This window comes from Sinocyclocheilus rhinocerous, unplaced genomic scaffold, assembly GCF_001515625.1.
Source record: "Sinocyclocheilus rhinocerous isolate Xijiao unplaced genomic scaffold, SAMN03320098_v1.1 scaffold55, whole genome shotgun sequence".
NCBI lineage: Eukaryota > Metazoa > Chordata > Actinopteri > Cypriniformes > Cyprinidae > Sinocyclocheilus > Sinocyclocheilus rhinocerous.
In genome coordinates this window covers 170,461-190,944 of record NW_015647461.1, presented here as the reverse complement: position 1 = coordinate 190,944, position 20,484 = coordinate 170,461, and the positions used below count along the sequence as shown (strand labels likewise).

Genomic DNA, 20,484 nt, shown 5'->3' with positions numbered 1-20,484 from the left:
CGAGTGTTTGAAATAAATCCTTCTGTGAGATGATGTGGCTTCTTACACAGAATAAGGCATGCAACATATTTCATAGTATTCTAAGCAGAGATAAAGGCTATGTCGATTAGCATTGCATTATAGATATACTTTATTATAGTGAAAATTATAATAAGGCGAACGCAGATAAACCATATATTGCCGTAGTCGTGTGTTTATTAGTCACGTTGAATTAATGAAAGCAGTTAAATCTTCTGTTTATTCAGCAACCGCTATAGGGATTTCCTGGGTTTCTTCTGCGGGGGTATTTGGATTTTCAGCGTGAGAGCGCCCTCTGGCCTTCGGATTTACTGCTGATCACAGAACCGTGCTTCACTGAAAGATACGCATGGCAATCGCAGCTTCTGCCTAATCGCGATTGCGATTTCATTTTGATTTATCGTGCAGCCCTATGGGAAAGTATTTAAATAATTTTATTAAATTTAATAATTTGTAACCCAGCCTGTTAGGCTAATCATTACATTTCGTTACTCTTATGTGACAGTGTCACATAATAACTCTGATGTGCTAGGTTTTATTATTAAGTAATTATTAGTAGTAAAATTAAATAAGCAAAATGGTTTATGTATTAAAAAAAAATTGCAAATCACTCAATACTAGGGGCTAACTGATTTGGAACTAAATGATGGTTGATACATTTATATTTCTCATAAATTAAATTAAAATGTTTTGGTGCAATACATTTTTTAAGCATGGACCTTTTTCACATTTCCGGGTTTCTCAGCAGCGAAAGTCGTCATAGTTGGGTTAACTTGAAGAGCAGTGAATGGGAGAGTACCACAAATATATTTTTTGCATTCCCATTTGCTCAAATAGCAAAAGAAAAACTCCACAATAGTGTTTTCATGACTTTCAAAAAAAGGAAAAAAATTAAGAGAGACTGATAACAGCAGTCCTAAGAGAGAACGATGTCAAATTTACCATCCCTCCCATAGACGCTGCATTAGAAACACCCTCACATTAGTGTTAACTAGTTTTTTTTTGGTATTTTGATGCAAATGTGATATGAAAGTATAGTGTTATAAATAGTGCTGGGCGGTATACCGGTTCATACCGAATACCGGTGAAGGGGTCGTAGTTAGTCACTATTTAGTGTGGTATTTTTTGACAATATTCTCTCATCATGACAGTAAAATAGGGCATTCTAAGTCAATATACTGCAGTATTTCCTCTCTCAATCAGTAGAAAATATGGTTAACACCCGTTCATGCATGAAAAAAAAAATACCGTCCTGTACCGTGAATCCGGTATAATTTTGAAAAATACCGTGATATAAATTTTTGGTCATACTGCCCAGCACTAGTTATAAATGTACATATATTAAAAAAAAGAAAATCAAAATATAAAAACTTTTGAGGATTTATGATGCTGATGACCATTAAACGCGTCATCACAATCTTGTGAAAAGGGTCCATTGTTAGATTTTTTTTTTAACAAACATCAATTTAACCCATTATGCCAACACTAAATAAATTCAGTTGTTATATAACACACACACACAAAATAATTATTTATTCCTGTAATGCTCAAAGTAATCTGATGCAAAATTTAACCTATCATTGAAAGTACTTTCTGCTCAGGCTGTGAGGTGATGAATGTTGATTGAATTTGTGATCTCATTATACTAATATTTCATAAAACCAAACCAATTGTCTCAGTTTGTTCAGCTTCTTGAATTCGCTAAAGCCACTTTAAAGACAAATGTGGTCATTAACTGGTTCCAATTATATTTCTTTTTCAGCACAGTTTGTTTTTGCATTCATTCATCTCAGGAAAGTCCTTTCACATGCCAGCAGGGATCTTGGCATCTAAACACAAATTGATCCACAGGGTCTGAAGGGAGATCCACTGAGTCTTGCCCTTCATCATGGGGAAGTCGTGGCCTAATGGTTAGAGAGTCAGACTCATAACCCAAAGGTTGCGGGTTCGAGTCTCGTACCGGCAGGGATTGTAGGTGGGGGGAGTGAATGTACAGCGCTCTCTCCCACCTTCAATACCACGACTGAGGTGCCCTTGAGCAAGGCACCGAACCCCCAACTGCTCCCCGGGCGCCGCAGCAAAAATGGTGTGTGTTCCAGGTGTGTGTGCACTTTGGATGGGATAAATGCAGAGCACTAATTCCGAGTATGGGTCACCATACTTGGCCACATGTTACTTCACTTCACTTCACTTCATCATATTTGCCGTAGGATGGGGGGTTGAATTAAATAGCTTGTGAGGGCACCTATTGAGAGGACATCAATTATGTTGTACTTCCGTTGATTAACAGTAATACCATGGTTGATGTAATAGAGTCTCCAGCTACAGCTACAGGACTGTAGCTTGGTTTTGTTTTGGTGGACAGTATATTCAAAAAATATTCAAATCGTTGTTATAACAAAACATATTTGGCATATTAAAATGTTGCCTAGATTTCATTAGCACTGGGATCAGATTAAAAAAGACATTAATAAAAAAAATATAGGCCTATCTGATTGTTTTGTTACAATGAGCTCAAAAAGAGCAAAATGCAGTTTTCTCTCTTCCCATGTTTGTCTCTTTTTCCTCATACTTACCTGTGTTGGTATACTGCTGTTACTCACTTGTGTGTGTGTGTGATCATCTGTTGACTACTGCCATTGCCTTCATCTGTGGCCAGCTCTTAGTCCCAAGATTTGAGTTCAACACCCTCCAGTCCAGTTTTGTCCGTTGCAATTATAATGATGCTGCCTTTCTAAAGTATCCAGTAGTACAGAGTAATGGCTGACTGACAGATGGCTGCTTTCAAATGATCACATGCATATTCAAGCTACATGAATGGCAAAATTGGCAGCTTGGTCAAAATGCTTATCTTAGTGAGCTGTTAATGTAAACGCAGTCAGTTATGGTTTACAGGTAAGACATTTATAAGGTTCAATATTACTGTTTTACTGTATCTTTGATCAAATAAATGCAGCCTTGGTGAACATAAGTCACTTCTTTCAAAAACATTTTAAATCTTAATGACCTGAAACTTTTGACCTGTAGTGTAATTGATTGTTTATTTGAAAATACATCTATTTATCTATTTTTGCTTAAAAATACTGGAAAATACTTCTCTATTAAGTAAAATAGCTTTAAAGTTATTAACCACTTACTGTGCACCCCTATTTTTGAGCATTTTCTGAAAAACGACATACCCAAATAAAAATGTCTGTAGCTCTTGAACCCTATGGTCTATATTTATAAATCTGGTATTGTTTGAAACTACACACTTGAACCTTTGTTACTCTGGAGTCAAAATAACTCAAAATTAGTATAGCAACAGAGTAAAACAAGGTAAAATGTACATGAAAGTGACTCACGATATCTTTGAATGAAATTCACTGAGGGAAAAATGGTTGAGGCTTTAATGCTAAAGGCCTGAAAACACCATAAAGATAAAGCTGAATGTCTGACCATATTTTGATTCAAATTTGAAGATGATACTCCCAAAAATGTAGTTTCTGTAAGCTTTTATTTAAAAAAAAAGTCTAGGCGTTTTTTTAAAAAAAAGCCATTTGGAGACTCCAAATGGACACCTGGTAACCAAATGACCAAATGAGGCAAAACTACAAACATTCAAGAGAACGGCGTTGAAACTTACGTGCTAATGCTATCCCTGCCTGTCATGCATCTCTCCGGGTCTTTTTTTTTTTTATTATTTTTTTTTAATATTTATTATATCTCTCGGGGTCTTTCTGCTGCTCTTCGCCACTGCTTCATATATATAGTTTATGATAGTTGATTGAATATTGTTTTAAAACAAAGGTAATAAATAGCACAGACACGCCTAAACACGCCGGTGCGGGTTAACAGGTTAAATACAAATAAATTAAAGCATCACAATCATTCTGGTTCAGTTACTTTAATTTATTCCTATTTTATATTATTGTTGTTATTTTTGAATAAAGGAGTGTGTTCATGAGCATAATAGTTTTTGTTGTAGTACTGAAAATCATGAAATTGTATTGGTATTGACACTAAAATTATTGCTATTATGACAACCCTATATTGACCAACCTATTGCTCAAAAATCAATGTGAAAATGTATGGTTCATTCATGTATGATGTTATAAATGTAACCTTTTGGAAATACGTTATTTCACAAGCAGTAAACCATTGCTCATCAAAGCAGGGACCCACAGTTCATCAATGAATCTCTGTGTTACCTCTGTTTATCCTGCAGTGTCTGGATGCCAGAACTAGCAGTCATGGAGCTGGGCAGGCAACTGTGTGGGAAGATGAAAAAACAGAGGAAGGCAGAGATGACCGTTCCGACTGTAATGAAAGGACTGGAAATCCACTTCTACCTGCCTGACACATACCAACACGAGTACTTCAAATACTGCCACACTGCGGAAGACCTGTGCGTGGAGGCTGCCAAGAGATGCCGTAAGTGTTTGGACAGCCACCTATTTAGAGTGCTAAAGTATTGCACCCTCTAATGCATCTCTGAGGACATAGAGTCAGTGTGGTCATGATGGTATGTTTTCTTAGCAGTGATGCATCCTTTCATCATAACTATTTGGATGGGAATAGTTGTCAAAGCAAAGTATGAGTTACGGGTATTACATACACAGAGCATCTGTGATTTCATGTGCACGTTTATCAGTGTACTATTTTGGTTCTTTTCCCATCAGAATAAAGTGGGCTGTAGAAGAACATTGCACTAAAAAATAGGGTTTTTACAGCTCAAAATCAATATGTGCATAAAAAGGGACTTTTTTTTTCATGCATTCGGTTTCATATTTTGATTGTGCGATTGAGGAATGGGGCTTTTGTACCGTCTGCATTTCACAGAATACAAAAGAGGAACTTAAAGGGTTTTTACTGTTGGTATCATCATGTGACATGGGTGGATTATGACAAGACATGGACTTTAGTATGAGAAGCACTGTGACTGATTGCCCTGTCCGCCCCTTTCCATCTCCCAATGGAACACTACATCTGTCTATTCGGCTCTTGATCAATATTCAGCCACAAAATGGCTGCTGGGTTTAAATGTCACATCCATAATTTCCTCAAAGTTACGGCCAAGGACAAAAGCTGGCTTGGACAGTGAGAGAGGAAAGGGAAGTTTATATTCGACAAGAAGGCAGCTGCTGGAGAGGAACTACGATGGTGTTTGTTTCACACAGTTTTTATTTTTTCACACTCTGTAGTTAGCCACTGGTTTTACTTCAAAGGTTATGTTTTCAGTACTCCTTTTTTTTTACTAGTCCTGCTGATAGAATATTTCTAAGACGCACTAACCATGCCAAAATTGTGGGTTCAACTCCCAGGGAACAAATGTATATCTTGAATAGCTAATACTGAAATAAAAATAAATGAAAACCTTTATATGTTAGCCTTACTATTTTTGTTCTTTAATTTGTTTCATTCTCATTTTGTTGTTGTTTTATTCATACTCCTTGCTTTGTATATTATGTTAAATACCTCAAATAAAATAAAATAAAAAAATGAATAAAAACTTTGTAGACATAACATGCTAATAAAAGTAAAACAAACACACTAAAATTAAACAGAAATGAAAACATAATAACTCATTCAAACAAAATTGCTCAAGCTTTGTTATCTGTAAATTTAGTACATCAGGTTCAAACTAAAACCAAATGCACTGTATATTTTCCCTTTTGCATAGGAGATGTGCAAACCTTTGACCCACTTTTGTTTCATGTTCCAGTAAAAGCTTGTCAAATTATTTTGCTTGGTAAACTTTTCTCATAAACAGCCATTAGCTATGAGTATTTCCTCTTAGGCATCATCTGATGAGGTTATTTGCTGGTGAGAACTATAAGAATGGCAGGTATAAAAATAACCGTTTGAATCGGGCTCTAATTGTGAATATGTTTTTCCCCAGACATCTCACCTTTGTGTCACAACTTGTTTGCATTGTATGAAGAGAGCCAGGATCTTTGGTATGCTCCCAATCATGTGTTCAAGGTCACGGAGGAGACCAGCATCAAACTTCATTACCGTATGAGGTGAGTGGGCACAACTGAATGCTGCTGCCAAAACCACCCAAAATGTACGATTTTTGGGTTTACAAATAAAAAAATGAATCAAATTTGAACATACTTTTTTTTTAACATGCAAAAAAACATGGAACATGAATTTTGAAATAATAGTATGCTTTAAAAATGTTGCAACTAGTGGTGTGTGTTAAAAATTTGCAACCAATTGTAGTTATGTAGCATCTTTGTTGCATTACATTTTTAAAGCACATCTAACATTACATTAAAAATTCAAAACTGCTGTTCAAAAACCCCATTAGAAATTCCAGGGGTAACCTATGGCTCGCATCATTCTAATTCTCTAGCAAGTTTTTTGTCTACAAGCTGAACTATTAAGATTTTTGGCATTGTGTGGCATTATTTTAATGATGATTAAGAACATTTTCACTACCAAATTCTCATTAATGTAATAAGAAAAAGTATTAATATATATAGTTATGTCTTATAATAATAATAATAATAATAATAATAATAATAATAGTAGTAATAAGATATAATTGAATGCAATTTAAAAAAAAATTTTTTGTCTTTTTAAAGTGAAAAATAACCTGGACATTTATTGATTGGTTTAGTGAAATTTATTTTTTGATGTCAGTTTTCTGTTAAAGGTGCAGTAAGTGATTTCTGGCAAATGCTGTTAATATTTGAAATTGCCAACATAAACACGTCCCTAATCAAAAGGATCACACATCTTGATGCCTCCACCCCCACATTCACGCACACTCTATGCAACACATGGAACAATTAATCACTAAAAGGGGAACCAAAAGAGAAAACATTATATTAGGAGTATGTTCTCTCACTTTTCATACACCCTTTGGGAGCCAATGTTTGACAGTGGCTCCGGACAGTGGAGAAGGTTTAGACGTTCCAGACTTTATTAAGCGTGGAAATCAATGTCTCTTTATCATAGCTGAATGAAGGAAAATAATAATGCAACTGAAACAAACAAGCAACGATGACACACAAGTATATTCAAGCAAAGGACAGCATATCTTAGTTCTGTGAAAAACACAAAACCTACATTACTCATGTATAGAGAAGAAATAAAGCAACCTTCTGCATCTGTTTTCAGGCTTCCTAGTCTCTCCAGCTCTGGAAAGCTTCTGGCATTTTTTTTTTTGCGCAGGTCCCTAGCCTGATCATAGCCTTTCGTTTTAAAGTTACATTCCCCTGACCCTTTTCTCTTTTGTATTTTCTCTACCATGTCTCACTTTATATAGTCATTCTCCTGATGAGTCCATCATGAGTGTATACGCCCCTTACTGCTGATTGGCTACAAGTGTGTTTTGGTGCTCGGTCCAATCCACTTTTCAGCAGCGTTTTTTAAAATCACTTACTGCACCTTTAATATCAGCCAATACAGTTTAGTTTGATTGAAATGCTAGAAATGCATATAGAAATGCATATGAACAGTATAGAGCCCTGTTGCACACCTGTTACAAATATGTTACAATCCCCTTTAAGGACAAAACAATAATAAAAATAAATACATAAAGAAACAAATCCCTTGACATGGTTTCAAGCTGCTCTTATTCTGAAAGACATTCTATTGTTCAATAAAATGTCAATCTTGCAAAGTAAAACATAGGATCCCCTCAATTTCCCCTTTTCACCAGTGAAACTAAGATAAGAGTCAATTACTGTATACAAAGCGAGTGGTGGGTAAAGAATCGCTGTCTCCCTGTGTGAAGCTTACCTGTTGTGCACACAAACAGGTTATGGTCAACCTTTGTGCACCCTCTCTTCCTCTGTGGCATACAGCACACTTTTCTCACTCATGTTGCTTCCTGTTTACAATGAGCTCTCGCTTGCGTGGCAATGGGGTGGTGCAGTTGTTCTTTTCTCTGTTGATTGTTGACACATGATTTAGTAATGCATGTAGCCTGTGTACCTTATTTACCATATGTTAGTATATTTACATAATTTAAGCCTTTGTTGTAATCCTTTTATGTAATGTTCTGTATGTTTTTGTACGCTATCAGCTACTGTCATCATGATTTTCTGACCACATTCATAATCATGACACACACACATACACACACTTGTGCATATTTGCCTATTTGTACTTCATTTCTCTTTTGTCAGTCATACAGGGATATTTCTTAAACTACTACAGTAATACTATATTGCTCTATAATATATAATTTTTTTGCATAATTTGACAGAATTATTCTGTTCCCCGATATTTTCCTTTATTTATCATGGTTTTCTTCACACAACATTTAGTATATTGTATGATCTTCACTGATACTGTTGCTTCCTTGGTAAACGTGTACACTAACTTTTGTTAAAACTTTGGTTGTAATTTATTAAAAATGAATAGCATTTTTACACAGTAAATATCAAAATAATTAAAGTAAAACTTAAACTTAAAAGGCATTTGAACAGTAGCAAAAATAAATGCTTACTAAAAATTTTCAATGTGACAGATGTGAAAATAGAAAAAGTTCAAATGTGTTTAGATTTATAAAAAAAAACAAAAACTGGGACATAAAAGTATGTGTAGATGAAAAAACCATCCACCACGAATCCTTTAACAACTGATTTGATTTGTTTACACAGGTTTTATTTCACAAACTGGCATGGCACTAGTGAGGCAGAATCTCCAGTTTGGAGACACTCACTTTGCAAGCAGAAAGGGATTTTAGTCTCTCAGAAGGGCCCTGAGGGGACACCTCTACTGGATGCTGCATCTCTTGACTACCTGTTTGCACAGGTGAGTAACACCTGAGGTATCACTTACATGGTTGTTCATGTCACTATGAAACTTCAAACTAAAGTAATATTGCTTGTTTTTCACTGCAGGAGCTTTGTGGTTTGATGATTATTCAAATACTCTCTCATGTGGTATCTGTTGTTATCATGTTGGTTGTTTTCTTTGAAGTCTGATATGTATTTAAATGTCTTTTTTTTGCTGCTATTTATTCAAACATCTCTGGGGCTGTTATGTACACTATTGTCTAATAACGTGTGTGTGTGTGTGTGTGGGGGGTGTGTGTGAGAGAGATCATGTTAACTTTTTTGCTTGGCACATACTGCACTCTTTTTTGTTATGTTTTAGGGCCAGTATGACTTTCTGAGGGGACTTGCTCCAGTGCGCACTCCCCAGAATGAGGTAGAGCTTCACGAGATAGAGAACGAGTGTTTGGGAATGGCTGTTTTGGCCATTACCCATCATGCCAAGAGCAATAATCTGCCTTTATCAGGAGCTGGAGCTGAGACAAGGTGACCCATACAATCTTCTTTATACAACACATCTGCAAAATGATCGACACTGATAATATTTAAATGGCACTTCCAACTATTAACCTCTTTTACTACACATCTCTTTGGAGTACTTCATTCTGATTGGTCAGTTAGAGCATTCTGAGGTCAAGTATGTTAGTATTTTAATGCTGTCATTGACCAATCAGATTCAAGTATCCCAGAAAGAAGTGTAATAAATACTGGAATTGCTGTATGTGTTGATGAGTACTAAAAAGGAAGCATCATATTGGTTTTCTGCCTTAAAGCAAGTGATTTCATTCAGCCTTCTCTATTTTTGTAGCTACAAGCGATTCATTCCGGACAGTCTGAACCGGATCATTAAGCAGCGTAACTTCCTCACACGCATACGCATCAACAACGTTTTCAGAAATTTCCTCAACGAGTTCAATAGCAAGACCATCCAGGACAGCAACATAACCCTCTATGACCTGAAGGTCAAGTATCTCTCCACTCTTGAAACACTGACCCAGGGCCTGGGTCGGGAGATTATTGAGCCCAAGAGCCTGAAAGTATCATCTGAGAGCGAGGGATCTCCGACCCACACACATCCTTTGGGGGATGACGGACTGGGCTATGAAGTGCAAGTGTCCGGAACCACTGGGATCTCCTGGAGGAGAAAGCCTGTACCAGTGAGTTTAGTGCTTTAGGTTTTGTGAGCTTGCAGATTTGTAATATATTAATATTCAGAATTAATTCTGGATTTTATGTCATGGATTGTTTCAATTCTGTTTTTTTGTTTGTTTTTTTGTCTTGAATCCTTTTTGAATAGAATCTTCTGATAGTGAAAGACAAAACCAAATCTAAAAAGAACAAGGCTGACAACAAGCAAAAGAATGACAAAAGGAAAGACAGCGCATGGACACTTTTCTCTGACTTTTACGAAATCACCCACATCGTCATTAAGGAGTCTTGTGTCACAATTTACAGACAAGACAATAAAACCATGGTAATTTTGTCATTTCAGTTTCTGCTGCACTGTGTCCTAACCAGGTACATTTTGATTCCAGCACAAGCATTCATGCTGAATATGATACAGTCATAACCAATCGGAGAATATTTGATATTTAATGTAGTGGAATTTGAAGTCTGATTTGTGGACCAAGAAGATTGAATGATGGGCAGGGTTTTACAATATAGCTGTGTTTAGTTATCAGCAAATATGTTATTTATTGTGGCAAGTTAGGACAAGAACTCTGCACCTGGTCAGAATATGGTGTAAAACGTCCATTGCTCAGTAAAGGTTATGATTCATACTGATATGATCCATAAATCAACAGGCATGGCTTAAGAATTCATGTGTATAAAAATGCATTTCATTGGATGAAGTAGATAGTAGTGACAGGTATGTTAAAGTTCTTATCCTACAAAGGTATTCCTCTTCTTTGCTCCACAGGAGTTGGACCTGTTTTATCGTGATGCAGCTTTGTCCTTTGCTGCACTGGTTGACGGTTACTTCAGATTGACTGTAGATGCTCATCATTACCTGTGCACTGAAGTCGCACTCTCATCAGTGGTCCAGAATTTAGAAAACGGCTGTCATGGACCTATCTGGTATGACCATATTAGCATACTTTTGTTATAGATGTCCAAATCAAGGATCACACAGATAGTTTGAGGAAATATTTTCATTATATACTCTACAGTTCAAAAGTTCAGGGTCAATAAGATTTTGTTTTTGGAAAGAAATTAATTCTTGATGCAAGAATGCATTAAATTGATCAGTAGTGACTTTTACATTGTCACAAAGAAAAGTCTTTCAGTAAATGCTCTTCTTTTGAATTCTCTGTTCAGCAAATAGTCCTAAAAATGTATCACTGTTTTCACAAAATATTAAGCAACTCAACTGTTAAATTAAAAATACATCTTAACATATATTCAAATGGAAAATAAATTGTAATCATATTTCACACTATCACTGTTTTTACTCTATTTTTGATCAAATAAATGCAGCCTTGGTGAGCAGAAGAGACTTCTTTTAGTAACATTAAAATATCTTGACCTCAAACTTTTGAATGGTTGTGTAAATGCTGCGGTGTGACAAGACCCAGTCTAACAATTGTCACACATTGTTAATATCACTATAGTAATTAAATATAAGTACATGTATATTTCTATGACCATTGTAATGTGACTCTGTAAAGTGTTACCAGTTTAGTATCATTGCTATTTGTCAAGATGCCCATTTTTACAAGTATAAGACTTTCAAGAATGTGCTTGTGTATCAAGTAGCATAGACATGATACAAGTATGAATAATGGATCTAAAACAAGAAGAATTCTGTGGCAATAAGAAATGTTATACTGCTCGACAATGAAGTCAAGATGCATTTGGTTGGGTTTATTTAGTGAAAATGGTGGTTAATATACTGTAGGTGCTTGTCTAAAATAAACAACTAACAGTTCATGAGTTGGATTTGGTGGAAATTAAATTCGATAGCACTTTGTGTTATGTCTACGCACCTTGTAATCATGGTAAAATAATGTTTGGCTTTTCATGCTGTAGTTATTTAGTATTAGTTCGGATTATAACAGCTGTCTTCAGGAAAGTAATTTTGTGACTAGTTCTGTCTGTTGTCTCTACAGCACAGAGTATGCTATTCATAAACTTCGTCAGGAGGGAAATGAAGGAGGAACCTACGTCTTGCGCTGGAGCTGCACAGACTATAACTGCATCATCATGACTGTTGTCTGCATTGAGGTACACACACGCATACATACATACACCAAACACAAAAGTTTAGTTTAATTTGTACAGTCGGGATAAACATTTTTGGGAAATCAGTAAGCTGGGAACTGAAACCCGTTGTCCTGTTTGTCCTGCCTGGACAGGACAAATCTTGAATTGCCCAGATTTTCTTGTGGTATTCTCTGCACGAAATCAAGAAGATCTGGTTCTTGTTGTACACTCTCCCTGACCATGACACATGTGTTCATATGAAATATAACACTTATTCTCTGTCAAATATTGCAACACCACATTTTAGCAGCAAATGAGTGTGAAAACGCTTTTCAGAAGTTGGCCATGAATAACAATTGGGATCTTGCTTTAGTGTTTTTTTTTTTGGACCAGATCAATCATCAGACCAAGACAATGCATCCATTTTCAGATTTTCTTGGCAGTTATTATTTAATGTGAGAACTGTATTACACTGTATAAGTAGCTGGAGCAGAACCACAAACCGCATTGGGGCTGTTACACATGCTGGATCAGAGACTGATGCACTGTTTCCTTGCATTGCTTTTTTGTGACAACTCCCTTGTTCAGCATGCTATACAAATAGAATTGAGTTGATTTAACTGAGCTGAACTGTACTGATCAACAGAAAGTATATGAGTTTGTTAAATATATATGCAGGATTAACAAAGAAACAAGTAAGTAAATGCACACATAGTGTCATGCTAGGTTTTCTGTAAGTTTAATGTTATCAGCATTATGTGCAATGTATCTAGTCGCCTTCAGAAACCCAACACCTCACTGCCAACCAAAAGCAAACTTACCTTATCTTAAGGGAGATCGGTTTACAGCCACCCAACATTTGTTTAACAAATCCTGTTCTCTCCCTTCACTATTCGTCTCATGCACCATTCCTCTTGGCTATTTCTTTTGTGCTTAATCATGTTTTTTCCCCTTTTGTCTGTCTCTCATCTATTTCTTCTCTCTCTTTCAGATGGACCTATGTGAATCCAGGCCTGTTCCCCAGTATAAGAACTTCCAAATTGAAACTAGTCCACAAGGTTACAGACTGTATGGGACAGATACATTCAGGCCTACTCTGAAGGAGCTTTTGGAGCACCTACAGGGCCAGAACCTGCGCACAGAGAACCTGCGCTTCCAGCTGCGTCGCTGCTGCCCACCACAACCCAGAGGTACCAGCACTCGTTCTGCTCAATCTGTCATGTGATAGAGGACCATCTATGCAGTATCATTGAGAGATGCAGATAATCCATCCATATATTCCATCTCAGTCAAACATTCATTTATCCATCCAAATCAAACATCTCGTACATCTTTCTCTCTGTCCATTCAGTCTGGCCATCCATCCCAATTGAACACCTCCTACATTGGTCCATCTAGCCGGCCAACCATCCATCCCAAATATGTCATACATTGATCTGTCTATCAGTCCATCCATCTCAAACCCCTCATACATTGATTTGCCTGTTCGTCTATCCGTCCATCTCAAATGCTGATCAAATCTGATGTTGAAATTAATTTGATTGTTTTACTGACAAAATTTTGTAGAGATTCCTGCTTTCATATTATTTGTAGTCTGAGGTGAAGCCAAACTGGAACTGTGTCCTGTGTTTTCATTTGATTTAAAGTAAATTTAATGCACAGCCTATTCAGATAGGCTGGGGTTTCCACTAGAAAAAGCCCCTAAAATTCTCTCTGTGGAGCCATTGTTAGATTGCAGTCCTAACACATTGTCCTATGTGAATAGTGCTGTCTTATGCTGAAACTGAAATCAGAAGTCATTGCTTTGCCAAGTTTACTAGAAGCTGCTAGCTGAATTGTCAGGATTTTCCAGTGTTCAATGTGAACTGGTGCCCGATGAATGGATCTCAGTGTTTTCTTGAAGGGGATTTGTTAAATTGTTGAGTTATGAGGATGTGAAAATTTTGGTGTGGTGTGTGAAATACGCTATTGAAATCTGCAGATGACATATTCACTAGCCTTTTATTTTCACCCATAATTAGTACCTCTTGCATCTGTTGAAATACCAGCCAATACCACCAACCACAATTTTGTGTTAACATAAATTTTCAACATGACAGTTCAGTTGAGTTTTCAGTAAATATACAGGTAAAAAATTAGGCAAATTAAATATAAAAAATACATCTCCGTAAATAAGTGCTGATAGTGTAAACAGACTAGAAAGAGTGATTAAAAAAAACTTTGACAGTTCTCTGTCTAAGTAAACTAGATTATCATACGCTTTAAAGACTTGGTATGATGCTGTAACTGGAAAAGACATGCCTTAAAGGGGTCATATGATGCTGCTAAAAAGAACATTATTTTGTGTATTTGGTGTAATGAAATGTGTTTATGCGGTTTAAAGTTAAAAAAACACATTATTTTCCACATACTGTACATTATTGTTTCTCCTGTATGCCCCGCCTTCTGAAACGCGTAGATTTTTACAAAGCTCATCGGTCTGAAAAAGCGAGGTGTGCTCTGATTGGCCAGCTATCCAGTGCGTTGTGATTGGCCGAATACCTCAAGCGTGAGACGGAAATGTTACGCCCCTCACCATACTGTGTTGATGCCGTGTCCGGCCGGAGCGACGAGGCAAAAACATTAAAACCCATTACAAACGAGGCATTTGTTGCATCCAGTGGGGACATAATTACTGATTATAATGACTTATACTGTCTTTTTACGCATTGCCTTGCATTGCGCTGCGTAAACATAAAACCATGTCTGCATTTGTGATCAGAGAAATGACAAACAACAAGTGCTATTCTACACTGCCCAAAACTCGCGTTTGAGTCATCAGTGGCAAATCCTTTAAATGAAAACGTACTTACGTGAGTCAGAACTGCTGGCATTTTAGTCTAACGTTACTCTCCCAGGATCAGTAACGTTAAACAGTCCTCCATAAAATGTGCCGGCAATCCACAGCACTAAGTTGATGTATTTCCTCAGCGACCAGCACAGATCAGCTCCAGGCATGACGAAGCGGATATCGTCCTCTTTTGGAAGACCAAACAAAGTAGTTTCGCTTTCACAACGAAGCACACAGCGTCTTCACGACATGGCGGCAGCGGCAACAACAATACTACAGCGAGAATAAAAGTTACGCCTTCTTTCTTTGCGTGAACATTTGGGCGGCGTTATGCAAATCTTCCCACATAGTGAGGTAGATATGTGGGGGCGTGTTCGAACGAGCCGTTTTAGGGGGGTGTGGCTGACTCTTAACTTTTATAAAGAATATCTCTTTGGATTTGAGACTTTAGTCTTTGCAACTTTACAGATCTTCTTTATGCACCAAGAGCTTGTAACACTCCAAAGAGAAAGGAAAAAATGAAATTGCATCATATGACCCCTTTAATGATGTTATCTATTTGACAGTCTTTGACTTTTTGGAGCTTGAATATTCTTTAGAGTTTTCTTTTCTTGATTCACAAATAGAAATACAGTTCTGAAACGACACAAGGATGAGTGATGAGAGATGACAATAGAATTCCCATTTTTGTCTGAACAATCTCTTATTGTATGTGTTTTAATTAGCATATATAGCTAGAATGGTACATTATATCATAGGAAATTAATTAAAGTAACTTTGTAAAATTGTTAAGTGATACCTTTCTATCTTTCTTAAATACAGGATTTAGATCGTGAGTAATAATGAACTTAGCAAATGCATTGTAGGGGCAAAATTAGAATTTCCCATGATCATGCATTTCCACGAATAAGTACACAAATATGTCAGGTCAAGTCAAGTCACCTTTATTTATATAGCGCTTTTAACAATACAGATTGTGTCAAAGCAGCTTTACAGTATCAACTAGGAAAATAGTGTGTCAATAATGCAAAAGGACAATAGTAAACACTCAATTTTCAGTTAAAGGCAGTTGGTTACTCAGGTGTTAATTTCCGTAACATAAATAAACAATTATTTATGACTCATCAGTTTTTAATGTATTCAGATATAAGTCAGAGATATTGGTAGGTTTGTGAGTGTTGCTTGCGTTCTGAGTGTATTTGTAAGCTCAAAAATCAAATGATGATTCCTGCGAGCTGATGTGTATAAATATTGTATAAACCCTCTCCGTCGCGTCCATTTTATCGATAACGATAATTAGACGATATTTTGCTGAGAGTGAGTTATTGTACTGGTATCTTAAGGACTACCATGTACAGATGACTCCAAGTTTTTTGATATTATACGAGAAATATATTTTTACTTAAATAATAAATCGAAAACGAAAGAAAAACTGTACAACAAGTAGCCTAGTATGCAGAGTTTCGGTTCATTTTTGTGCTGCGCGAAAGGAAACCAGACAGCAGAAAGCGGCATCCTATTTTTCTTTAGGCTTATTTTACAAAAGCACAAATATTTGTTTTTATTGTGAATGTACACAAATAAAAGCAAACCTTTTACAATTCCGATTATCTTTATGACTAAAAGGAGTAGTTGCTTCCAATGTTAGAAGGAAGAATGTTAAAAATTTCAAGTGATTGCGCCGGCGCCGCATGCGCGCGCACAGTTAAGCTTTGCTACCTTGACAATGCAGCCTGTTCATTATCATAATAAAATACAGTCAGTCAAACATATGGAAAAAAAAAACACACTGCTCAGTTTAAATATGCAGGCTAGTAAAATCTGTGCCTGCCGTTAAGCGTTATCACCGTACTGCCGTGATGTTATGCAAAACACTTTGTTTTATGTGGATATTGGAATACGAGAGAAGTAGGCTACATAATAAATAATATCTTTGCCATTCAAATACATCGTGAATACAGAAACATTTGATTTTGTGTCGAATGAGAGACGCAGCGTTGGTTTCAGTTTTGTTTTAGCCTAAATGAATTCGTTTTGGCTTGTTGTTTATATAGCTAGCTTCTTATATTTTTAATTCTTGTTCTTTTCTAAGTACTGTTAATTGAAATGATTTGTTGTGTAGTGAGGGGAACTAAAATAGCATAGCTATATGTTGACAGTGTGTATTATAATGTTTGTAAACATTTCGCGTCGGCATTAGGCCTATTTCTGAATGAAATAATAAAATGTGACATACGCGACTTGTTTTTTTTTTTTCTCTCTAAAAAATAAAATTTTTATATACGCGTAGTATATTTTAACCATGCAGCAAACCTTTTTAAATATTTCGATAAATTACTGGAAAATAAAAAAAATGACTTTTTAAACCGTTTAACTGATTGTATTAATCGGTCAAAAATTCTTACGGTCGGTTAACGGTTAACCGTTTAAAATGAACATCCCTACTGCTGACGTAGAACACACATGCGCTGCGCCTTGTTTACATTCAGATCACAGCACGTGCGTGCGTCCTGATACTCTCCAAAATGGTGCCAGGGTGATGCAGAGGAAACTAATTGTTGAATAAAGTCTTTATTTTTGTTTTCTTTGCACACAAAAAGTATTCTCGTAGCTTCGTAAAATTAGTTGGTAGTACCCTTGCTGTCTATGGGAGGGCCAGAGAGCTCTCGGATTTCATCAGAAATATCTTAATTTGTGTTCCGAAGATGAACAAAGGTCTTACGGGTTTGGAACAACATGAGGGTGAGTAATTAATTACAGAATTTTCATTTTTGGGTGAACTATCCCTTTAAATGTGAAATTAAAACTGTCAGTAGGTGGCAGCAAGTCACTATTAATAAGTGAGTCATTGTGATTGATCCGAATGATTTAAACGGTTGATTCATTCAGGAAAGAAACGCTGTCATGTTGCTCAGAGATGCAGAGCAGTGCTGTGGTTATGTTTGGAATTATTTTTGTTGTCGAAATATAGCAAAAACAGGCAATATGGTGTCTAAAGCATAAGTCTCTTAAATATTAACATCTTGTTTACTGAACTGTTGTATAAAATCAATATCACATTTGTAATCATACTGGATTTTGGAGAAAAATGGCACTCTGCGTGTGATATTGATTAACTATATGAAATTATATAGATATATACATTTTCTGCCCTGATGTCTTGAATTTTGTAATAATTTTAAATGCATTTTTACAGACTGAATCATGCAGTGAAAGAACGCACTCTAAACGCGCACTAGTTTAACCTTCATCACGTAATGTATGCGTGCACCCTGTAGGTGTGTTTTGTTTGGATTTTGCGATATATTCGATAATGTCAAATTGCACATCGTTAAAACAACAATTACGATATTATCACAGATGACATTGTATATCGCACACCCTTAGTTCAAGCACAATAAAAGTTTTACTGTTTGGAATGAGTGGCATTTTGAATTGTGCAAACCAGACTGCTAAGAATTCCAACTGCAACATTTTCCAAACTGTATACTTAATGGAATTAATTTCTCTTCTTGAATATGCATTTTTAGTCTTCATCTCACTAAAACCAAATGTTTCTAAGTCTCAGAAGCATGAACATCCCTACAAGAATCTTTAAGTGGTTCAAGCTGAAAGAGGAATTATCTTTTTTGTAGTGCTTTGTTAGTGTCAAAATGCTCTCTAGAGAAGTCAAATATCACCATGCACATGCATGCAGTCATATCCTCATATGACCTCGGGCAGCTGTGCATCTGGCAGCTAATAGTTGTGCAGTCTCAACTTTCAGCCAACCGAGCCAGGATCAGATCCTTTATCCAGTTAACCATCAGTTGGATCCCCAGCCTGACCGAGTTAAGTGTTCCTAAGGGAGTGTGACAGATGAAGTCCAATAGTAGAGAGTGCGTCTCGGGGTTCTGGTGCTGTAAGGTCAAGGTGCTCTATGGTCTAGGGTTTATCACAGTCCATCAAAGAATACTTCAGAATGACCATGGCACTCTTGTGAATTAAAAAGCCTTTATTATCAAATGGCTACATCCAAGAAATCTAAAAACTCCAAAAAACTCCAAAAAACTGTGACAGATGTCTGTGTAATGCAGAGAAACCAGGGTCCAAATGTAACTTTTCGCCACTTCTTCCAATTTCAGATCAATTAATGTAAATATTTGTCTTTAAATTGTGATTCAGCGAATCGGTTTAGTGATTTTGTTTGTGTCATTGCTCAAAAATGTTCACAGAAAAAGTTCAGGTATTAAAATGTTTTTGGAAAAATGATATATATGAAAAAATATTGCAGTTTATTGCATGATTTTTTGGTATAGTGGTACACATGAATCCTGAGGTACTAAATATCCTCCTCCTTTGAGTGCTCCATCAGTATTTGCAGTTATGCAACAGCTCTATACTAATGCGAACCAAAACATCAGGAATGTTTTGATTGTGAAAAACGCCCTGTTATCGCACATTAGAGACTGCATCAGGGCTTGTTTACATCTGCTTCTCTAAGAGTACATGCTGAGGCATCAGTGACAGGCAGGAAATATAGTAAATGTGGGTTTCCGTTGTTCACATCTCTTGATCTCTTTACCCTACTTGCACTCATAAAAACAGAGCTCTGTAGGTCTGTATCCAGATGATGTCAGCAAGTAGACAAAAGACCAGCTGATGCTGCAAAATGAACATCACAACACAGACACACACACATTTACATAAACACATATTACATTTAATATACCTGCACATGTGGACTCACACATGCTCATTGTTTTGATGTAGCAAGTGAGATGTTTTGTTGAACCGCGCACTGTCACTGCACAGCTTCCTCTTCCCCATTCTCTGTTTAGGTGGGGGTTGTTATACCGTGTCTGCACGCCAACATGTGTATTAACATGTATTGAAAATAAACATCCCTGGACAATCAAAACAGAGGCTCAACTTTTTATATGGTGCCCACAAATCACAAATGATTTTCTTCTGTCCTTCAGAAATTTCCAACCTATTAGTGATGACCAGAGACCGAGAGCCCGCCCCACAGAGACAACATCAAGTCAGCCAGCTGAGTTTCCACCGCATCCTTAAGGAGGAGATTGTACAGGTGATATTTTCATGGATTTTGAACCAAACATACTGTCGACTTTTTGCATGACATGCTTTTAAGAAATAAAATTAAATACAGAAATGGTCAAAAATCTACTATACACATTCGTAAAAGGGTGTTTCATAGTTGGTGAGTGAAAATGTACTGGCTATGGAACTATTTATATTTTTTATTATACTTTTATTAAAGTATATAGACATATGACATGCAAGTTATTGTACCCTACAGTGTATAATAATCTGGAGTCTGTAAGATTTAAAGAAATTAATACTTTTCTCAAGAATGAATAAAATTGATGAAAAGTTAAGTTTCAACTCTTCAACATAATAAGAAATGGTTCTTGAGCACCAAATCCGCATATTACAATACTTTCTGAAGGATAATAGAACTGTTTGTACTGTATTTTTGCTCAAATAAATGCAGCCTTAGTGAGCATAAGATACTTTTTTCCAAAATCTTTCCAACCCCAAACATTTGAACAATAGTGTATGTAGTAACAGATGTTTTCTTTGTAGTCGCTATTTTCATTTAAATCACTCACATCATTACATCAGCAAGGATCAGGTTCTTACAGTCCAAAA

General features: G+C 36.4%; 1 protein-coding gene across 2 annotated transcripts in view; it reads left to right on the top strand.

Annotated features, from left to right (window-relative positions):
* Positions 1 to 20,484, top strand: part of LOC107709186 (tyrosine-protein kinase JAK1-like) — a 38,356-nt gene that overhangs the window by 3,488 nt on the left and 14,384 nt on the right. For both annotated transcript variants that reach the window (XM_016513597.1, XM_016513596.1), the window contains exons 2-11: positions 4,226 to 4,431; positions 5,900 to 6,023; positions 8,619 to 8,772; positions 9,118 to 9,281; positions 9,604 to 9,952; positions 10,093 to 10,269; positions 10,717 to 10,874; positions 11,906 to 12,020; positions 12,991 to 13,189; positions 19,791 to 19,900. In XM_016513597.1, coding sequence (XP_016369083.1) covers positions 4,233 to 4,431; positions 5,900 to 6,023; positions 8,619 to 8,772; positions 9,118 to 9,281; positions 9,604 to 9,952; positions 10,093 to 10,269; positions 10,717 to 10,874; positions 11,906 to 12,020; positions 12,991 to 13,189; positions 19,791 to 19,900 — 1,749 coding nt within the window. In that variant the 5' untranslated portion in view covers positions 4,226 to 4,232. The remainder of the gene's footprint in view (positions 1 to 4,225; positions 4,432 to 5,899; positions 6,024 to 8,618; positions 8,773 to 9,117; positions 9,282 to 9,603; positions 9,953 to 10,092; positions 10,270 to 10,716; positions 10,875 to 11,905; positions 12,021 to 12,990; positions 13,190 to 19,790; positions 19,901 to 20,484) is intronic.